General features: G+C 46.2%; 1 protein-coding gene across 1 annotated transcript; it reads right to left on the reverse strand.

Annotated features, from left to right (window-relative positions):
* Nucleotides 1-241: 241 nt before the first annotated feature.
* Nucleotides 242-15074, reverse strand: xpnpep2 (X-prolyl aminopeptidase (aminopeptidase P) 2, membrane-bound). Its single transcript, XM_080008570.1, has 20 exons — nucleotides 15031-15074; nucleotides 14752-14862; nucleotides 13088-13151; nucleotides 12134-12238; nucleotides 11440-11526; nucleotides 11171-11314; nucleotides 10649-10750; nucleotides 10242-10323; nucleotides 9879-10083; nucleotides 9380-9469; nucleotides 8770-8879; nucleotides 4977-5054; nucleotides 4787-4858; nucleotides 4131-4191; nucleotides 3851-3920; nucleotides 1948-2052; nucleotides 1700-1759; nucleotides 1458-1534; nucleotides 1282-1371; nucleotides 242-527 (listed from the first exon to the last, which is right to left on the reverse strand). The coding sequence occupies exons 1-20, from the start codon at nucleotides 15070-15072 to the stop codon at nucleotides 327-329; spliced, it is 1956 nt and encodes a 651-aa protein (XP_079864696.1). The 5' UTR covers nucleotides 15073-15074; the 3' UTR covers nucleotides 242-326.
* Between the last annotated feature and the right edge of the window lie 2518 nt (nucleotides 15075-17592).

The raw sequence follows: 17592 nt of genomic DNA on the forward strand, positions 1-17592 counted from the left end.
GTTCTGTGAGCCAACGGCCTTGGAGCACGGCTTATGGCTTTCGTTGTATTTACTCCATAACTTTCACTGATTTCACCTTATCAGTCCACCCAAATCTGTTTCTGAACTAATTTGAGTTGCTTCTTCACTGACGCTGGTTTGTTTGTTACGACTTTTTGTTGCCCTGCTCCGAGCACGAGCACCACGCCGCAGGATTTTTTTGTGTCGGAAAATACAATAAAATAAAATTAATAAATACATCTACAATAAACACACTATTTTTTATTGGGGGGGGGGTTGACGACATGAGAGTGAAAATGGAGTGAGTGTGAAAACCAAGCAGCTCCTCAGACGATGTTCTGGAGAAGAGCGACCGCCAGGGCGGTGACGATCAGAGAGAAGGACGAGATGGCGGCGGGGGATCCGGCCTTCTGGAGGGACTCTGTGTTTCTGACCACCCACTCCTTCTCTTTCTCCAGATCCTGTCTCTCCAGCTCTGGCACCAACAGCGCACGGATTTTCTCATAGTAGGTGTTGAGCCACAGCAGCTGCAGCGGAGGGAGAGGGGAACGTGTGAGGAACACTGGGGAGAGGTCGACGTTTCGATCAGAGTCCATGTTTTTTTTGTTTTTTTTCCTTTTTGTTTTTAAGGCTTAAACGCTAAAGGCGTTCAGCGAGGTGGTGTTATCAACAGTTAGAAACGGCAAAACCAAAATGTTAACAAGGCCTGAGTTGAAATATTAGAGTAGTATATAAATTAAACCTCTTGAATTGTGAATTTTGAAATTACAGACTCATCCACGTGCACAGCCAGCCACACCGCCCCCCCCCCTTACACACACCCACACACGCACACACACGCACACACACGCACACACACGCACACACACACACACGCACACACACACACACGTGTATTTGTGTCACACTTGGCTTTGCTTCCTCTAATAATATTTTCAGCTGTGAGCTGCAGAGATAGTACATAATGTAACAACTTCCATCTAAAAAGGGGAAATGGAAAAAAAAACAATAATAATGATAATGAAAATGATAATAAAGGAATAAAGTAATAATAACTTCAAATAAAAATACAATAAATAATAATATAAATATATCAAATATAAAAAGTGTATTGACGAGCTTCGCTCTCGTTCGCTTGAGCTCTCTCTCTCAAACACGCACGCACAAACACACACACACACACACACGCACACACACACACACACACACACACACACGCCCGGGACCTTTGAATTTCCTCGAAATTCTGCTTTAAATGTCAGCACATACTGTATGTCTCACCTGTTCAGAACTAAGGAGGGAGATGTCGATCAGCTTTCTGTCGTACGGCACCAGCGACACGGTGTCAAAGGTCAAATAGTTGTTGCCATACTAAGCAGGGGAGTAAACAACGTGGATGATCATTCAGGTTTGACACATCGCGCATCAGACCACCCAAAAGGCTTTAAGACTTCTACCTTAGTATGGAAAGGGACAATCACAGCAACATCTTCAATCCGGATCCCGAAGTCGTTCTCCTTGTAATATCCTGGTTCTGAGAAAAGGATTTCATCAAGTTGTTATTAACTTCGCACTTTGTAATGTCGCCCACGCTCACACCCTTCAGCAGAAACCAGCTTCCCTTTTCGCCAAACAGACTAACGGAGGTGTTGTTGAGGCATTATCTTTAGAAATGTGAGACGGCTTGGTGGAGTCTCACCTATGGAAGTGAACATGCCTTCTCTGAAAGCGATGTTGTTGCTCTGAAAGCCAACAGGCCCTGGAAAAAAAACAAAACAAAAAAAAAAACACATAGAAAATTATCATATGGAATTGCAACTCTTCACATTTCATTTACTCCCTTTTACCCTGGGATTATACCCACATCTGTAGTCCACGTGGGATTACAAGATTCCAGAATTAAAAAAACAAACAAACAAAAAAAAACAAAAAACCCAAGGGTCTCACACTCGTGAACTCCGAAGTAGTTTCCGACACCGTGACCGGTGCCGTGGCCGTAGTTCAGACCCACTTCCCACAACGCCCGGCGGCCGAGCATCTCCATGTTCACTCCTGTTCAGAATGAATGAGTGTCACAGTCTGCATCTCAAACAAGGCGTTGCACGGAAAGGAAAAGGGTCGGCAGCGTTTTGCACCAAGGTCCATCACAGACAATTAAACATACAGACGACTTTAAAAAACACAGGGTGACTTATAAATAATAGCCAATTGGAGCAGATCAAACGGCGTGGGGAAATAAATACAGAAACACACATGTAAAAGTGGAATATGTGCATAGAATCAATAAATCACACATTTAAACCACCTGGAATGAATGGTTGGTTGGTTTCATGTAACCTATTGTGATTTAATGGTTTACTGGAGGCTTTCTAGCTTTCTAGGCTTTCTTTCCAGAGTTAATTTTTTCAAATGGTTTAAATCGTTGTGTTTTATCCACAATGAACTTGATGTGCTGCTTATGTTTTTATGTTTTCAGGTTTTGTAAGCTTATTATTGGTCCGGATTACCTGGTTAACAGGGAAACCGCCCTTGGCTGATTAGCGATGAGTAGTGGGTTCCTTTAAATGTCCTTGTCACTAAACTGTCTTCCCTCACCCCGACTGGTTTCATGAAAGAACTCTGTATTCTACCCCAATGGTCTTCTCTTATTTTCCTCTGGTCATAGCAAACGGTGAAATAAAGCCCCCCAGTGGCACAACGTTGAAATGTAGTTTGCTGGCTCGCACACCCATTTCTAAAATGGTATTTGCTTGATTTGTTTTTTATATTTACTTCATCATCATCACAATGTATTTTGTAATCTGTATTGTGAATTATTTCTTGTTTATTATTATCATGAATTATATTATTATTAAATATGTTTATGCTCAATGTATTTATTATTATTAATTATTATTATTAATTATTATTATTATTATTATTATTATTGTTATTATATTTCACTAATATTTTACTTATTGTTTTACATTTATGTTTAATGTGTGCACCGAACACCAAGACAAATTCCTTGTTTGTGTAAACTTACTTGGAAATAAAAACGATTCCGATTCTGATTCGGATTCTGATTATTATTATTATTATTATTATTATTATTATTATTGTTACTATTATTAGGGCTTCAGCCCTGCGGGCTGGAAGTAGCCGAACCTTGTATCTCCCACAGGCCAAGGTTCTAAAACTTCCAGTCAGGTGGTGGAGTGGGGTGAGTTTGTGGAGTAAGTGTGTGTGTGTATTGTCTTACCTGCTTGAGGCAGGCAGGGCATTTCATTTGATATTTCTTCTTTTGCTTTTTTGTAAATATAAAAACTGTCTGTTGGCATCCAACCCAGTGCCGTGTACTTTCTTATTTCGCGGCACTGGAGCCAGTTCTATCACACAAACTGAAGGAGCCCAAACAGTCCAAAACATATTCCGCTTTTGCTTCCTCACACATGGAGTTTGCTTGCAGCACATTTATTTATTTTATTCCTAAAAGTTTAAAAAGTTGATGAAACGTCTCTCAGGGATATGCAGTGTTTGAACTGTTTGGATAGAACCGTGTTGTTGGGAACTTCCACACGGAGCGATTTCCTTCCACAGAGACACTCTGAGGAAGGACTCTGTGAAATACAGGTTGTAGACAGCCACCATCTCATTTTTTGGATAAAGTCATAACTCACAACAAGTGTATCCTTGTATTAGTAACTGTGCGTGTCACCAGGACTCAGAAAACTTGTTTCACCGCATCCTTATGTGAGTAAATACTGTGTTCATTGGAAACTCAAATAATTGTAATCGGTGCTGATACTGGATCCCGAGTTTTGCCACCTGCAGCTATATTTATTATTATTATATCAATTTACATACCAACCTCTTGTGCCGGAGGGGAAAATGGTTCGAGATATTTCAATGTTTCCCATGAGCACTCGAGTGAAGGCCTCCTGCAGAGCCAGACACATGAGCTTAACTTTAGAGAAATTGATATGACAGTGAATCTTCAGGATTTTTGGTACATATTTAAGAAAGCTCAAATATCTGAATTATGCCATAGCACAAAGAACAATCTAAATGTTGCCTTTGCCCACACTACTCATGCTGAAAAAAATAAAAATAAAATTATAACAAATATAAAATGACGATCCAGATCATACCCTTTGCATTGCAGTCGGCGTTCCCCAATGTACAGTCCGCGTGATATCAGTCGTACCATCGCTAGGAATAAAAAAAAAAGAAGTAACTGTTACTGTTACTTTACTTGAAAACCAATTAACTCAAGTGTAAGTATTTTTGAATTACAGGCTCAAATGGTGAATTTGTAGTTGTTAGTCTCTCTTCGGATTACATTCATGATCTAAATTGACTTAAATACTTAAATACCCCCAATTAAATGCAGTTGACAAGCAGGTTGGAAGCATTGAATGGGATGGAGATACAGCAAACTCTTCATGTTTCGGAGTGTCGTGTAGTATTGATGTGAGGCCCGCGTGCCCATTTTTAATTCAGGATAAGAACAGGTTTTCCTGCGTTTCAGGTGCCTGTATTGCAGCAAACGAAACCCCTGCTTCTGTTTTTCCACCACTGTATTTCCTGCCACATGTGGTCCCACTCTCACAAAAGATTTGCATCGTGTGCAGGAAGCTCGATCCTTGCATGTTGTCGATCTTAAATTGAAATATTTTTGAAAGAAAACATTTTGGCTGCTCAGTTCAAAAAGGGAGGAGTAATCCCTTAGAGATTTACACTGCAGTGGTGACCCCTCCCGACCCCGTCGTTATGACCTGATACGAAACTGAAATTATTTACGCACAGATATTGGCCTCCAGAGTCAACGAGGTACATTTCATCAACCGTCAGCTTCCTGCTGGTTTTGATGGTCGGGCTGAGGCACAAGAGAGATTGAGAAAAATATTGAGATTGAGATAAAGGAACAGCAGTGTGCCTGCGTCACAAAAAAGATAAAAACATTTTTTTTTTTTTTTATTGATTTACACTATTACCTGTAATGTGCGAGAGCAGCGTTAGGTCCACTTGCAGAAATAGTCTCAAAGCTCGGGCCGCGACTGTCTTTCTGTTTGCTAAAGAAAAACATGGATTAGCTACTAGAAGTAAATAAAATACATTAAATATGATGCAACTGCCCCCTGAGGATTCGCCACCTTACCGCAGTGGAGGGGTTTGTGTGTCCCTGTGACCCTGGGAGCTGTGTGGTCGGGGGCATTAGCCCCTGGTAGGGTCTCCCAAGGCAGAGTGGACCCAGGGGAGGGACCAGACAAAAAGCGATTCAAAGGACCGTAATGCAACGACAATCAAGGCAACATGGTACCTCGCCCGGGGAAACCGGGGCCCCCTCCTGGAGCCAGACCTGGGAGGGGAGCTCGCCGACGAGCGTCTGGTGGCTGGGCCTTGACCGATGGGGCTTGGCCGGGCACAGCCCGAAAAAATACCATGGAGCCGCCACCCTGTGGACCCACCACCTGCAGGGATAGGCATTGGGGTCGGGCGTAGTGTCAGCCGGACGGCAGGCAAAGGTGGGGCCCTGAGCCTGCTGATCCTCTGCATCGTAGACTAGTTCTAGGGACGTGGAATGTCACCTCTCTGACGGGGAAGGAGCCGGAGCTGGTGGGGGAGGTGGAGTGGTACCAACTAGATATAGTTGGGCTCACCTCTACGCACAGCACTGGCTCTGGAACCAAACTCCTGGAGAGGGGCTGGACTCTCTCCTATTCCGGAGTTTCCGAGGGTGAGAGGCGCCAGGTGAGTGTGGGGATACTCACGAGCCCCCGGCTGAGTGCCGCTGTGTTGGAGTTCTCCCCAGTGAACGAGAGGGTCGCCTCTATGTGACTACAAGTTGCTGAGGGGAAAGCTCTGACCCTTGTGTGTGCTTATGCACCGAACACCAGTTCAGAGTATTCGGCCTTCTTGGAGTCTCTGGGTGGCCTCCTGGAAGGGGCTCTGCCTAGGGACTCTATAGTTCTACTGGGAAACTTCAACGCTCACTTGGGCAACGATGGAGAAAACTGGAAGGGGGTGATTGGGAGGAACGGCCCGTCTGATCTGAATCCGAGTGATGCTTTGTTATTGGACTTCTGTGCTAGTCATGGATTGGCCATAACGAACACCATGTTCGAGCATAGGGTGGCTCATAAGTGTACGTGGTACCAGACCACCTTAGTTCAAAGATTGATAATCGACTTTGTGGTTGTGTCATCAGATCTGCGGTCGTATGTCTTAGACACTCGGGTGAAGAGAGGAGCAGAGCTGTCAACTGATCACCACCTGGTGGTGAGTTGGATCAGATGGCGGGGGAGGATACCAGACAGACCTGGTAAACCCAAACGTGTAGTGACGGTGAACTGGGAACTCCTGGTGGATGCCCCTGTCCGCATGGTCTTCAACTCTCACCTCTGGAAGAATTTTTCGCGCATCCCGGGGGGGGGTTGGGGACATGGAATCCGAGTGGGTCATGTTCAAAACATCCATTGCAGATGCGGCTGCTAGGAGCTGTGGTCGGAAGGTAGTCGGTGCCTGTCGTGGCGGTAACCCAAGAACCTGTTGGTGGACACCAGCGGTGAAGGAAGCCGTCAAGCTGAAGAAGGAGGCCTTTTGGGCTTGGCTGGCCCAGGGGTCTCCCGAGGCAGAAGACAGGTCCCGGCAGGCTAGAAGGGCTGTGGCTTCGGCGCTCACTGAAGCAAAAACCTGGGTGTGGGAGGAGTTCGGGGAGGCTATGGAGAAGGACTTTCGGTTGGCCTCAGGGAAGTTCTGGCCAACTGTTCGGCGACTTAGAAAGGGAAAGCAAGGCTTGGCTCAGGCCATGTTCAGTCGGGGAGGAGAACTGCTGACCCGGACTGGGGATATTGTCGAGCAGTGGAAAGAGCACTTTGAGGAACTCCTGAACTCGATCAATCACGGGGAAGAGGCAGAGTCTGACCACTCGGGGGAAGTCTGGTCCATATGCCTGGCAGAGGTCGCTGAGGCAGTCAAAAAGTTCCTCGGTGGCAAGGCGCCAGGGGTGGATGAGATTTGCCTTGGGATGCTGAAGGCTCTGGACATTGTTGAGCTGTCTTGGCTGACACACCTCTTCAGTGTCGCGTGGAGGTCGGGTACAGTACCTGTGGAGTGGCAGACCGGGGTGGTGGTTCCCATTTTTAAAAAGGGGGACCGGAGGGTGTGCTCCAATTATAGGGGTATCACATTGCTCAGCCTCCCTGGGAAAGTTTACTTCAGGGTGCTGGAAAGGAGGCTCCGGCCGATTGTCGAACCTCAGATTCAGGAGGGGCAATGCGGATTCCATCCTGGACGTGAAACAGTGGACCAGCTCTTTACCCTTGCAGGGTTGCTGGGGGGGGGGGGTTGTGGGAGTTTGCCCATCCAGTCTACATGTGTTTTGTGGACCTGGAGAAATCTTTCAACCGTGTCCTTTGGGGGATCCTGTGGGGGGTACTGAGGGAGTATGGGCTACTGGGGCCGTTGGTACGAGCCATCCGGGCCTTGTACAACCAAAGTGAAAGCTGTGTCCGCATTCTCGGCACAAAGTCATACACGTTCTCAGGGGTGTTGGACTCCGCCAATGTCGCCCCTTGTCCCCGATTCTGTTTGTGATATTCATGGACAGGATCTCAAGGCGCAGCTGAGGTGAGGAGAGTGTCCCGTTTGGGAACCTCAGAATTGCATCTCTGCTTTTTGCAGATGATGTGGTTTTGTTGGCTTCATCAGACTGTGACCTCCAGCACGACCCTGGGGTGGTTTGCAGCCGAGTGTGAAGCGGTCAGGATGGGAGTCAGCACCTCCAAGTCATCCGGACAACGGTGGATTGCTCCCTCCGGGTTGGGAGCGAGTTGCGGCCCCAAGTGAAGAATTCAAGTATCTCTGGATCTTGTTCACGAGTGAGGGGAAAATGGAACGTGAGATGGACAGGATCGGTGCGGCGTCAGCAGTGATGCGGGCGTTGAACCGGACTGTTGGGGTGAAGAGGGAGCTGAGCCAGAAGGCAAAGCTCTCAATTTACCAGTCCCTCGACGTCCCAACCCTCACCTATGGTCATGAGCTTTGGGTAGTGACCGAAAGAACGAGATCACGAATACAAGCGGCCGAAATTAGTTTCCTCCGTAGGGTGGCTGGGCTCAGCCTTAGAGATAGGGTGAGGAGCTCCGACAGAGCCGCTGCTCCTTCGCGTCAAAAGGAGCCAGTTGAGGTGGTTCGGGCATCTGATCAGGATGCCTCTTGGACGCCTTCCCTTGGAGGTTTTCCAGGCACGTCCAACTGGTAGGAGACCACGGGGTAGACCCAGGACACGCTGGAGGGATTATATATTCCAGCTGGCCTGGGAAGGCCTCGGGGTCCCCCAGGATGAACTGGAAAATATTGCCGGGGCCTGGAGCTCCTTGCTCAGCCTGCTGCCACCACGACCCGGCCACGGATAAGTGGAGGAAAATGGATGGATGGATGATGCAACTGCTATAAATTGCTCTATTTTTAATACATTTCCAGAAATACTGAAATATGGGGAAAGAAACGACTGGATTTGTTCTAAAATGTGTCTTTTTGTTCACTGGTTAGACTAAATATAAGAGCTTTTAGTAGTCAGGACAATATGATTTTGCTATAAGAATCAAAACGTTTTTTGGGACTTTTCATATTATCCAATAACTAGATCAACCTCAAATCCACAAATCCACTTTTTTTTACATTTTTCAGACATGAAAACAATATGCAATGTAAGGATTTGTGTGTGTGCGTGTATGTGTGTGTGTGTGTGTGTGTGTGTGTGTGTGTGTGTGTGTGTCCTTTTACCTGCGACACTGGTTGACGTAGTGAGCCGCAGTGAGTTCCGTCTCCTTCCCCTCGGGGACAGCCGTCTCCAGCCACATCAGGAGCTGGATGACAGCTACCGCGTCCCTTACCTGGGGACAAAGGGAGAGAGAGAGAGACGTCCAGAGACATCATGAAAAACCCCAACAATAGAACACTCACATTATTAAAAAAACAAACAAAAAAAAAACACTTGTATTGCGGGTATCCAGCTGTAGAAGACGTCACAGATCACAATGTGCCTCCACTCATAAAACTGTTAAGACAGCGGAAGTGTGAGGGTCAGTAAATGAGCTGATAACACGCTGGACGGCAGAGATATGGAGGCTTCTGGCGTCTGTCTGGTACAGTTTATGGTTTCATAAAAGGCAAATGCATTTTGTCGCTGGTTCAGTTGCGTATCTCTGTGACTCCCCGGGTTTGTACAGTATGTGTACGAAAAAAACCCAAAATACTATACATCTGTCGATGTACCTGTTTGCTCATGAATGCACCTGTGCGTTTAAAGTCTGTATGTGTGTGTGTGTGTGTGTGTGTGTGTGTGTGTGTGTGTGTGTGTGTGTGTGTGTGTGTGTGTGTGTGTGAGACGTACATGAGCGTCTCTCAGGATGCGTTGCTCGGTCTTGTCTTTCACTGCTTTCGCCGTCAAAACGGGAGAATAAGCGCTGGTCAGGAGCTTATCCTGCAGGATGAGACAGAGAGAGAGAGCAGTTGGGAGTTGAAAAAAAACCAACTTGTATAATGATGTTTGTAACAAAATGAGACCATGTACAATATGACTCACATGATAGCAATTGAATTATATTAAATTCGATTGAAAAACCAAGTCTGGCCATTGGTTTGGAACAGACTCAAGCCCCAATTGAAGCATTGAGGCAATTTTTGCCTCACATAGTGACTCAGAACATTGTTGCTGAAGATTTGGATATAATATCAGCATGTGATGGCTGTTCATTGACTCCGAGTGATATTCTTCAGCAGAGTGTGTTGATGCTTTGCAGGCAAAGTAAACGGGAAAGCTCTCATAACAAAAAGAATAGAAAAAAAACAAAAAAAAAATTTTTGAGAGCGTTTTACTTTTGGACGCCTACCTCCGAGGCCGTGATGATCTCATACAGGGCGTAGTTGGTGTACTCTGTGCCCACCCAGACTTTGACGCCGGGCTTGGCCACGTAGGCGCCGAGGTGCGCCCGGATGTCGTCGTAGGGCCTGAGCTGGACGCACAGCGTGTCGTTGCAGGAGGCGTTGAGGTAAACCTTCAAGTCGTCCGTCACCCGTTCCGTGTGGACGAAGAGCCTGAGCAGGGGAGGGAGGGAGAGAGGGAGGGAGGGAGGGAGGGAATATGACGTCCACGAAATATCCACCGTACGGTCTTGAGTCAGACTTGACTTGAACAAAGCGATGAAGTGTCAAGTGGAGCAGAGTGTTCACGTGTGGGCCGGGCGGCGACTTGCCAGATCTGCTCCATGGTCAGAAGAGCGTAGGAGTAGAAGAAGGGGTTGTACGGGATGTCGTTACCGCGCAGGTTGAACAGCCCTGAAAGCACATCGATACATGATTCGTTTGGGAAACCGATCACGTCCGAGCACGTCCAAGACTCCCGTCACGGTGGCGCCGACGAAAAGGGACGTGCACAATGTCACTTCATGGAAAATTGTCTATTCTGATTACCGCTCAAATTATTCATTATCTGGTTTTAATAAAAGCCAACTAATATATGATGTTATGACTCAGTACAGGAGAGGCGGTGAGTCAGGTCTTAAAAAAATGGACTCATTTGCTGGATTGGAGACAGACAGTCACTGTCGGTTTTTGGGGGGAGAGTTTACGACTTGACAGCCTCCATCAAACTGTTTCTTACAGGCGGTCTCATCCAGCGCTGACAGCAGGAGAGCGGTCGGCCTGTACGGGTTTATTCTCATCTCATCCCGTATGTCCTCCACCTTTATTTGCCAGGACCTTCCTGTAGGGACACACACACACACACACACACACACACACACACACACACACACACACACACACACACACACAGACACACACACACAAACACACGCGCACACACACACACACAAACAAACACGCACGCACACACGTACGTGCACACACACACACAGAAACAAGATCTTACTGTATTCCTCTTGACGTATTCCTCATCGCTATCCATTTTCTGTCACCGTTGATTACACAACCAGCAATAAAACAATATGAACGGCCATTTTATGGCTGTGTCTGTGATTGGTGCCTGTCCCTCTGGTTTATTAGAGTTTTAAAAAAGAGGGGGATTGCACAGGAACATCTGTGTTATATCTATATAGGCTCTCTCTCTCTCTCTCTCTCACACACACACACACACACACACACACACACACAAACCACAGACCTAGGACGTGGTCCGGCAGGCGGGTGAGGTTGTCGGGCGGGATGGGGGGTCGGTCCCCCCACACAGTGTCCACCAGGTTTTCGGGGACAGATGTGAGGTTGCGATTGCCCGGTGCCAGGTGGATGCTGTAGCTCTCCTGAGTTTCTAAATGGAGGAAATTGTCAACGATTACCTGATGGACAGAAGCCGCCTCGAGTAAACAGCCTGAGAATAAATCAATACGTTTCTATCTGCTCGCTGAGCATTCTGCTTATAGGTTAAGCTCTTACTGAGGGAGAAGAGGAAGGGATCGAAGCCAATCTTGCCTCCCTCAGGAACTTCTGTGAGGAGCCAGTTTACCACACTGCCGATTGATACTGTGAAATGGCACATAATATATTAAAATGTTAAGTTTACAGCGTTAGATGTTATGAGTAAGTACACAAAGTACACTGCAGTGCATTCAGTTATACTGATGGAAATGAGCATTTGGAAATTGGTTAGAGTTGTTCAAAACCAACAAATCAAAACCAATAATTCAAGAGAAATAATGATTGAAAATATTTCTCTAAAATACAATCATGATCCTTCAAGGCTTGAATTGGCGACCCAAAATGGAAATTGACTGTAATATTGATTTATTTTTTAATTAAATACATTTTGTTTACTTGATTCTTTGTATTGCTATTTGATTGCCTTCTATTATTTAATAATTATAATAATAAAAAATTATAATATAAATTATTATTATTATTATTATTATTATTATTATATAACAATTATTATTAATAATAATAATAATAATAATAATAATAATAATAACAACGATGATAATAATAATAATAATAATAATAATAATAATAATAATAATAATAATAATAATAATAATAATTGTTGTTATTATTATTATTTGAAAAATGATTTAAATGTTTGCACACAAAGCATCAAACATGCTTTCTTAAAATGTTTCTTTGAAAACCCCACTGTCTCTCTCCAGCATCCAGTTGCAGTCCATCTGTCTCTCGGCCTGGACCCAGTAGCGACTGTCTGTCCACAGCCCGGCCTTGGTCGGGGTAACCACGGCGGTGCCTGCGGAAGGAGTAAAAAACATCTGTATCCCGCTGTTCTTAATCAAGCTCTGTCACGGTGTCGACGGAGAATTACAGATGGCGGTGCACGTCACAGTTGACTTGTCGCACCACGTGATTGGCCTCGATCTCCTGTCTCGTGTAATTATCTCACATGTGCCGTGTGCAAACGCAGACAGGTCGGAAAATGATTGAGGAAGCACAGCGAGCCAGTGCTGACATTGACGCTTGTCATCTTGTACTTCCACCGTATGTTCCGCTATTGCACATTTTACGCTGGGGGGGATCACACGGCTGTACTTAAACTAGAATCTATAAGTGCACTTTTAGGATTTCAGTGGCAAACCCTGGAGAAATGACAATGCCAATGCGCTATCAGTGTGTGAAAGTGCAAAAATGTCCCTTTCTCTAACGACCTCATTGTAGATGCAGCACCTGCATAATCTTTTTGCTGAGTCGGCAGAAGATGCCGAGCTGCAGATTCTCAAAGTGGAGGGGAAAAAGAAATAGGCCCTGGGCAGTTATCCGTAACTTCTTTTGTGTGAGCCGTTGCTGAATGCAAGGGTATTTTGGATCGTCTATTGTTGCCAGTGCCAAGAATTAACTCCCGCGATGATCAGACTCTGAGCCAATCTGCTCCGAACCTCATCATCGTTGGAGTCTCCAGTCTTTCATCGGCAGATGCTGACGCGTGAAAACTAGGAAGCGGCACAATGAGGAGCTGACGGGCCGCTCGAAGAGGAGGTGGGAGGAGGAGAGCAGAGTCAAATGTGAGGGAGGACAAAGGTGGAAGGAGGGGGTGGGGGTAGGAGAGGAGGGAAAAGGGGAGAGAAGGGGAGTTACCGAATACCTGCGGAGCCAGTAAATCCCGTCATGAAAGCCATCCGAGCGTCCCGAGGTGCGATGTACTCGCTCTGCGTGAGCATAAGAACTGGTTCAAACTCTTATAATAATGTTCATTAATAAGCCATTTACAAACCATTCATACATTCATGCAGGAATAAATCATTGGTTAATGTGCATAATGTGTGTTTACTTTATACAGGACGTGAGGCATCCTGAGGAGATTTGCGTGTTAATCATTTATTAGACATAAATACATGTTAGCAAATTATTGATTAATCTCAAGGGAAGCGGTAAGGTATTGGCGCTGAATACAAGGCCAAGCAGGCACAATCTATTCAGCATTTATTACTTTATAAACCTGTTACGTAGCGTTGGCGATCAAATATTTGCAAATGTTTTACAGTTCATACTGAAGTTGAAGTTCATCAGTTTATATAGTTTATATTTAATAGTTTATTTCTATGCAAGTTGAATGGTTTCAGCGCCGCATTGTGATTTTAATTTGTCAAACGTGTATTCATCACCAGATCTTTTTGAGGTGCCTGATATACAGTTGAAACCTCTGTACGCTTTTAGAGGTTGTTTACCAAGCAGTTAACGTGAATCGGCCACCGAGGGGTATTTGCAGCATCTGAGCCGGTATCGAGGTTTGTTGGAGTATCAAAGCCCGGACACGATGGAAGTGCGGCTTTACGCTCCGCTGGACAACCTAAACAAGTAGGAAAAAAAAAAAAAAAAAGCCCATCGTCACGTTTTCGGGGACTCTGGAAGGTTTTTCGCCATTGACGGGTGCCACCTCTAAGGCTAGAGAAAGCTACAGACTCTCATTGATAACAGCGACAAAGTCCTGTGGCCGATTTTTGCGAGGTCTCACAAAGCAGGATTTATTGCTTGTCCCGCTAACTCTTGTCTTTATTGCTTCTCCGAGAGTAATCCATTTGCGCAACACGTGCTGATGTTTCATAACATTTTTGGAACTGCGCATCTCCAGCCAATGTGAGCAAACTCATGAAGTACCAACGTGACGTTTTTCTTGCGCCTCGGCACCCCTCACAAGCGGCCGGTGCTCTGTTCTGCCCTATTTATTTTTCCTTTTTCGTGGAAAACAGCTGGTTTCGCTCATTATCTGTTCCACCAGTTCTGTTCCATCGTTGGTAAAGGCTGCTGCCCGCGCTCCCTGGTTCGGACGGATTAGAAAGCTCTCCAAGTTTGTATCGGGTGGAGAGGCGGCAGGAAGTGATGCTGCGTTCCGCGGGAGCTTGGAAAATTGTAATTTGGTAACATAACGTAAAATCTACAGAATAGTTCATAACGACGCTATACGTGTCAACGGTGCGTGCCACCATGTTGCCGTGATCTCAGGTTTGTTATCTTGGTAAAATGGGGAGCGATCAGCTCTGAAATTCCAACTTAAATTGCAACTTAAATAGCCCCCGCCAACATGTGAATAAGGGGCGTGCCGGCACATCTTTTTTTCCACTTCAAGCACTGCTCATATCTACTAACATTTGGAATTATTCCTCGGTCGTCAGAGATGCACTCTTTCTCTCTCTCTCTCTCTGTCTCTCTCTCTCTCTCTCGCTCTCGCTCTCACTCACAGACACACACACACACACAAACACACAAACACACACACACACACACACACAGTGCGCGCGCGCACTATACCAGGTGAGTGTCAGTGCCAGGGATGATGTAGGCTGAGATTCCGTTTTGCTGCATGACTTCTCTCAGGGCCTGCAGCCTCAGAGTTGTGTTGACTGCCGTGGTGGGAAGGGACTGTGAAGGTACACACACACACATGCACACACACACACACACACACATTCGCACACACACACGCACACACGCACGCACACAAACACACATGAACGCACACATATATTTGGAAGAACACACTTTGGTGTGTGTTGTGTGTTTTGTACATGGCAGGGTTTCCACTCTTACTGGTGGGAATACAGAGCAGTTCCTCTCGGCACCCTCCTCCATAAAAGCGGCCATACTGTTTCCTGAAATGGAAAAGAAGCGTTGGGAAAAGACCTTGACAAGTGACACAATGGATTGGCTGTGTAAGCACTTTTTCACATCAAATCCAGAACACTGCTCACGCTCAGAAGCTTATCTCTTCTTGTTTTACATTGTGAATTCTGGAGCCAGATTTGGTGTTCCTTCTTAAAAAAAAAAAAAAAAAAAATCAATGATTAAACGCAACCTCTGTTTGGGACCACTTTGGTTGAACACCAGTGGCCAATCAAAGTGAAGGACAAATATCAGAGACCAAAATGAACAGCTGTAGAAAATGCAGATTTATAGAGGTTTTACGTAATAAATGAATCACATTCAATGTAATTTAATCTCTAGCGGTACATCATAAACCAATATACCACAATTCAATTATTGTGTCTTCATGGGAATCCCACTTGGAATGGAAACTAGATCAGCACAGCTATGGAAATCGTCCTTTAAAACTCCTTGATGGCAACATTTTCATGCAAACAAATCTGCATGAATAAACCAACAGGCACAGAGGAGAGGAGCAGGTGGTAGTTTATTATGGTGGAATGTTATTTACCAGACAATATGCACTCACATTCGTTTGGGGGAAGCATCCTACAAACAGATTAAATCCAAAATGATTGAATTGCAAAGTAGGCTGTACACATTCTGATCAAACCTTGGCCAGATATTGCCAGGGGTCCTGCAGGAAGTGCGGGAACCCTAGTTTTTGTTCAGATTTTTATCATTATTCTGCTAGTCATTCTTCTAGCCATGCTGAAAGTGCCTGGCGCTCAGATACTGTGAAAATCACTGACATGTATTTGGGGCTATCCAGACATGCTGTGGTCGAAGTTTGATTCACAACAGTCCATATCTCCAGGAGGAGCGAGTAAAACACACGACAAGAGCGAAAGTAGCAGAGGGAGCAGAAGTAGTGCAGCAGAGCACTTTGTGACATCATCATCCAATTTGGATATATGGGCAGGGTATGACTCTGAAGGGGCTTTCACATAGGACGCGATGCGTGCTGTGCTGCACTCTTAACTCCATTAGTGTGTATTGGCTGGTGTGCGCAGGATCTGCAGCGAGCAAATCGTTGCGTGGACTGTGCGGCACAGCTGGGAAAGTTTTCTTATCTGTTGTGGTGGAGGATCCAAGAGCCTGCGGCCCAGATTGGACACTGACGCACACTGAGAATTCTGAGAATTGGCGGCCGAAAGGCTCCCCGGCTTAAGTCGGGCCGTGGGTGGAGTGGCGGGGCCTGACCCTGGCCGGGTGTGCTCGGGGCAGGGCTCACCATGTGGCTACGTGGATGGGTGCTCGGGGCTCGCGGCCCAGTGGGGCGTCTTGTCGGCTGCGGGCGGTGCGGGCCTCGTCCTTGCGCGGGCCATGGCTGGGCATGGGGGTCCCACCGGCTCGCACAGAGTATTGGTCTGTCGGCTCCGGGCCTGACTCCGGGCCTGTTCTTTTTGCGCCTGCGGCTGCATCTTGTGCCTGCATGTGGGGGTGGGTTGTATGTTTGCGCCCCAGGGGTGCGGGGTCTCCTCGTGCTTTCTCGGACTGGGTTATGCTTCTCGGGGGCCGGGCGCGGGGATTGCTGGGGGTCTTTTGTGGCTGCGGGGCGGGGTGCTCGGGGGGGGGGGGGGCGGCTTCGGGGCCTTTTCGCTGCTTGGAGGCGCCACGACATAATAGCAACCATATACACCAGAACCAATTTGGGATAAGTCTTGTACACTCACCGGTGGACACCTCACACACACACACACACACACACACACACACACACACACACACACACACACACACACACACACACACACACACACACACAGGCGGTCCCATCACCCACACACGCACACACACACACACACACACACACACACATCACTGCTTCGAACACACCCCAGCACCCTCCTGGTTGCATTCCTCTCCTTTCCTCCCTCATTTGCTGCCATAATTATGACAGGAAGAGGCCACATGACCAGTTGAAGTTCCAGTTTTCCTGAACCTGATTAACTCTGTTTTTCAATACATGTTATCGTCCGATGTTTATGTTTTCCGTGTAAATGTTGCTTGGTTCTATGTTTATTTGTCTCACGCGTGGTGAATCCCCCCCGGGCGTAGTGATTAGTTGTTTATAGACCCAAACATGATAAATAGTTCTCCAAAGAGACAAAAACTGTGCTCTTGTCATTCTACAGGTCGTCCACAGGACAGTTATTGCAGCAGTTCTTGATGATTAAAGAATCTATAATGAGTTGCGTTGCAGGTTGAGAAGTTGAACTCTACTTGCAGACTAACTCTGTCCTAGATGTAATGGCATATACGTACTCTGTGTTGTATGCCCAGCATGCTGACAGCACAGGTTAAAAAATATATATAATAAATAATAATAATAATTAGTCAGGCGGTGGGGTTATCTGGGAGACGAGGGGGCGTGGTTAAGCCACAAAATCAAAAGTTAAGAAAACGATCCAAGATCCTATCGGGTAGGGATGAGATACAGCAGCA

The sequence above is a fragment of the Zeus faber genome (genome assembly GCF_960531495.2).
Source record: "Zeus faber genome assembly, chromosome: 10".
Taxonomy (NCBI): Eukaryota; Metazoa; Chordata; class Actinopteri; order Zeiformes; family Zeidae; genus Zeus; species Zeus faber.

Excerpts from the sequence above, each read along its gene's own strand:
- xpnpep2 (XM_080008570.1), bottom strand. The coding sequence starts at position 15,072 with ATGGAGGAGGGTGCCGAGAGGAACTGCTCTGTATTCCCACCA. Across the intron at positions 3,921-4,130 it reads CGCCGACTGCAATGCAAAGG|GAGGCCTTCACTCGAGTGCT; the intron begins GTATGATCTGGA and ends CTGGCTCTGCAG. Across the intron at positions 1,760-1,947 it reads CTACTTCGGAGTTCACGAGT|GGCCTGTTGGCTTTCAGAGC; the intron begins GTGAGACCCTTG and ends TTTTTTTTCCAG.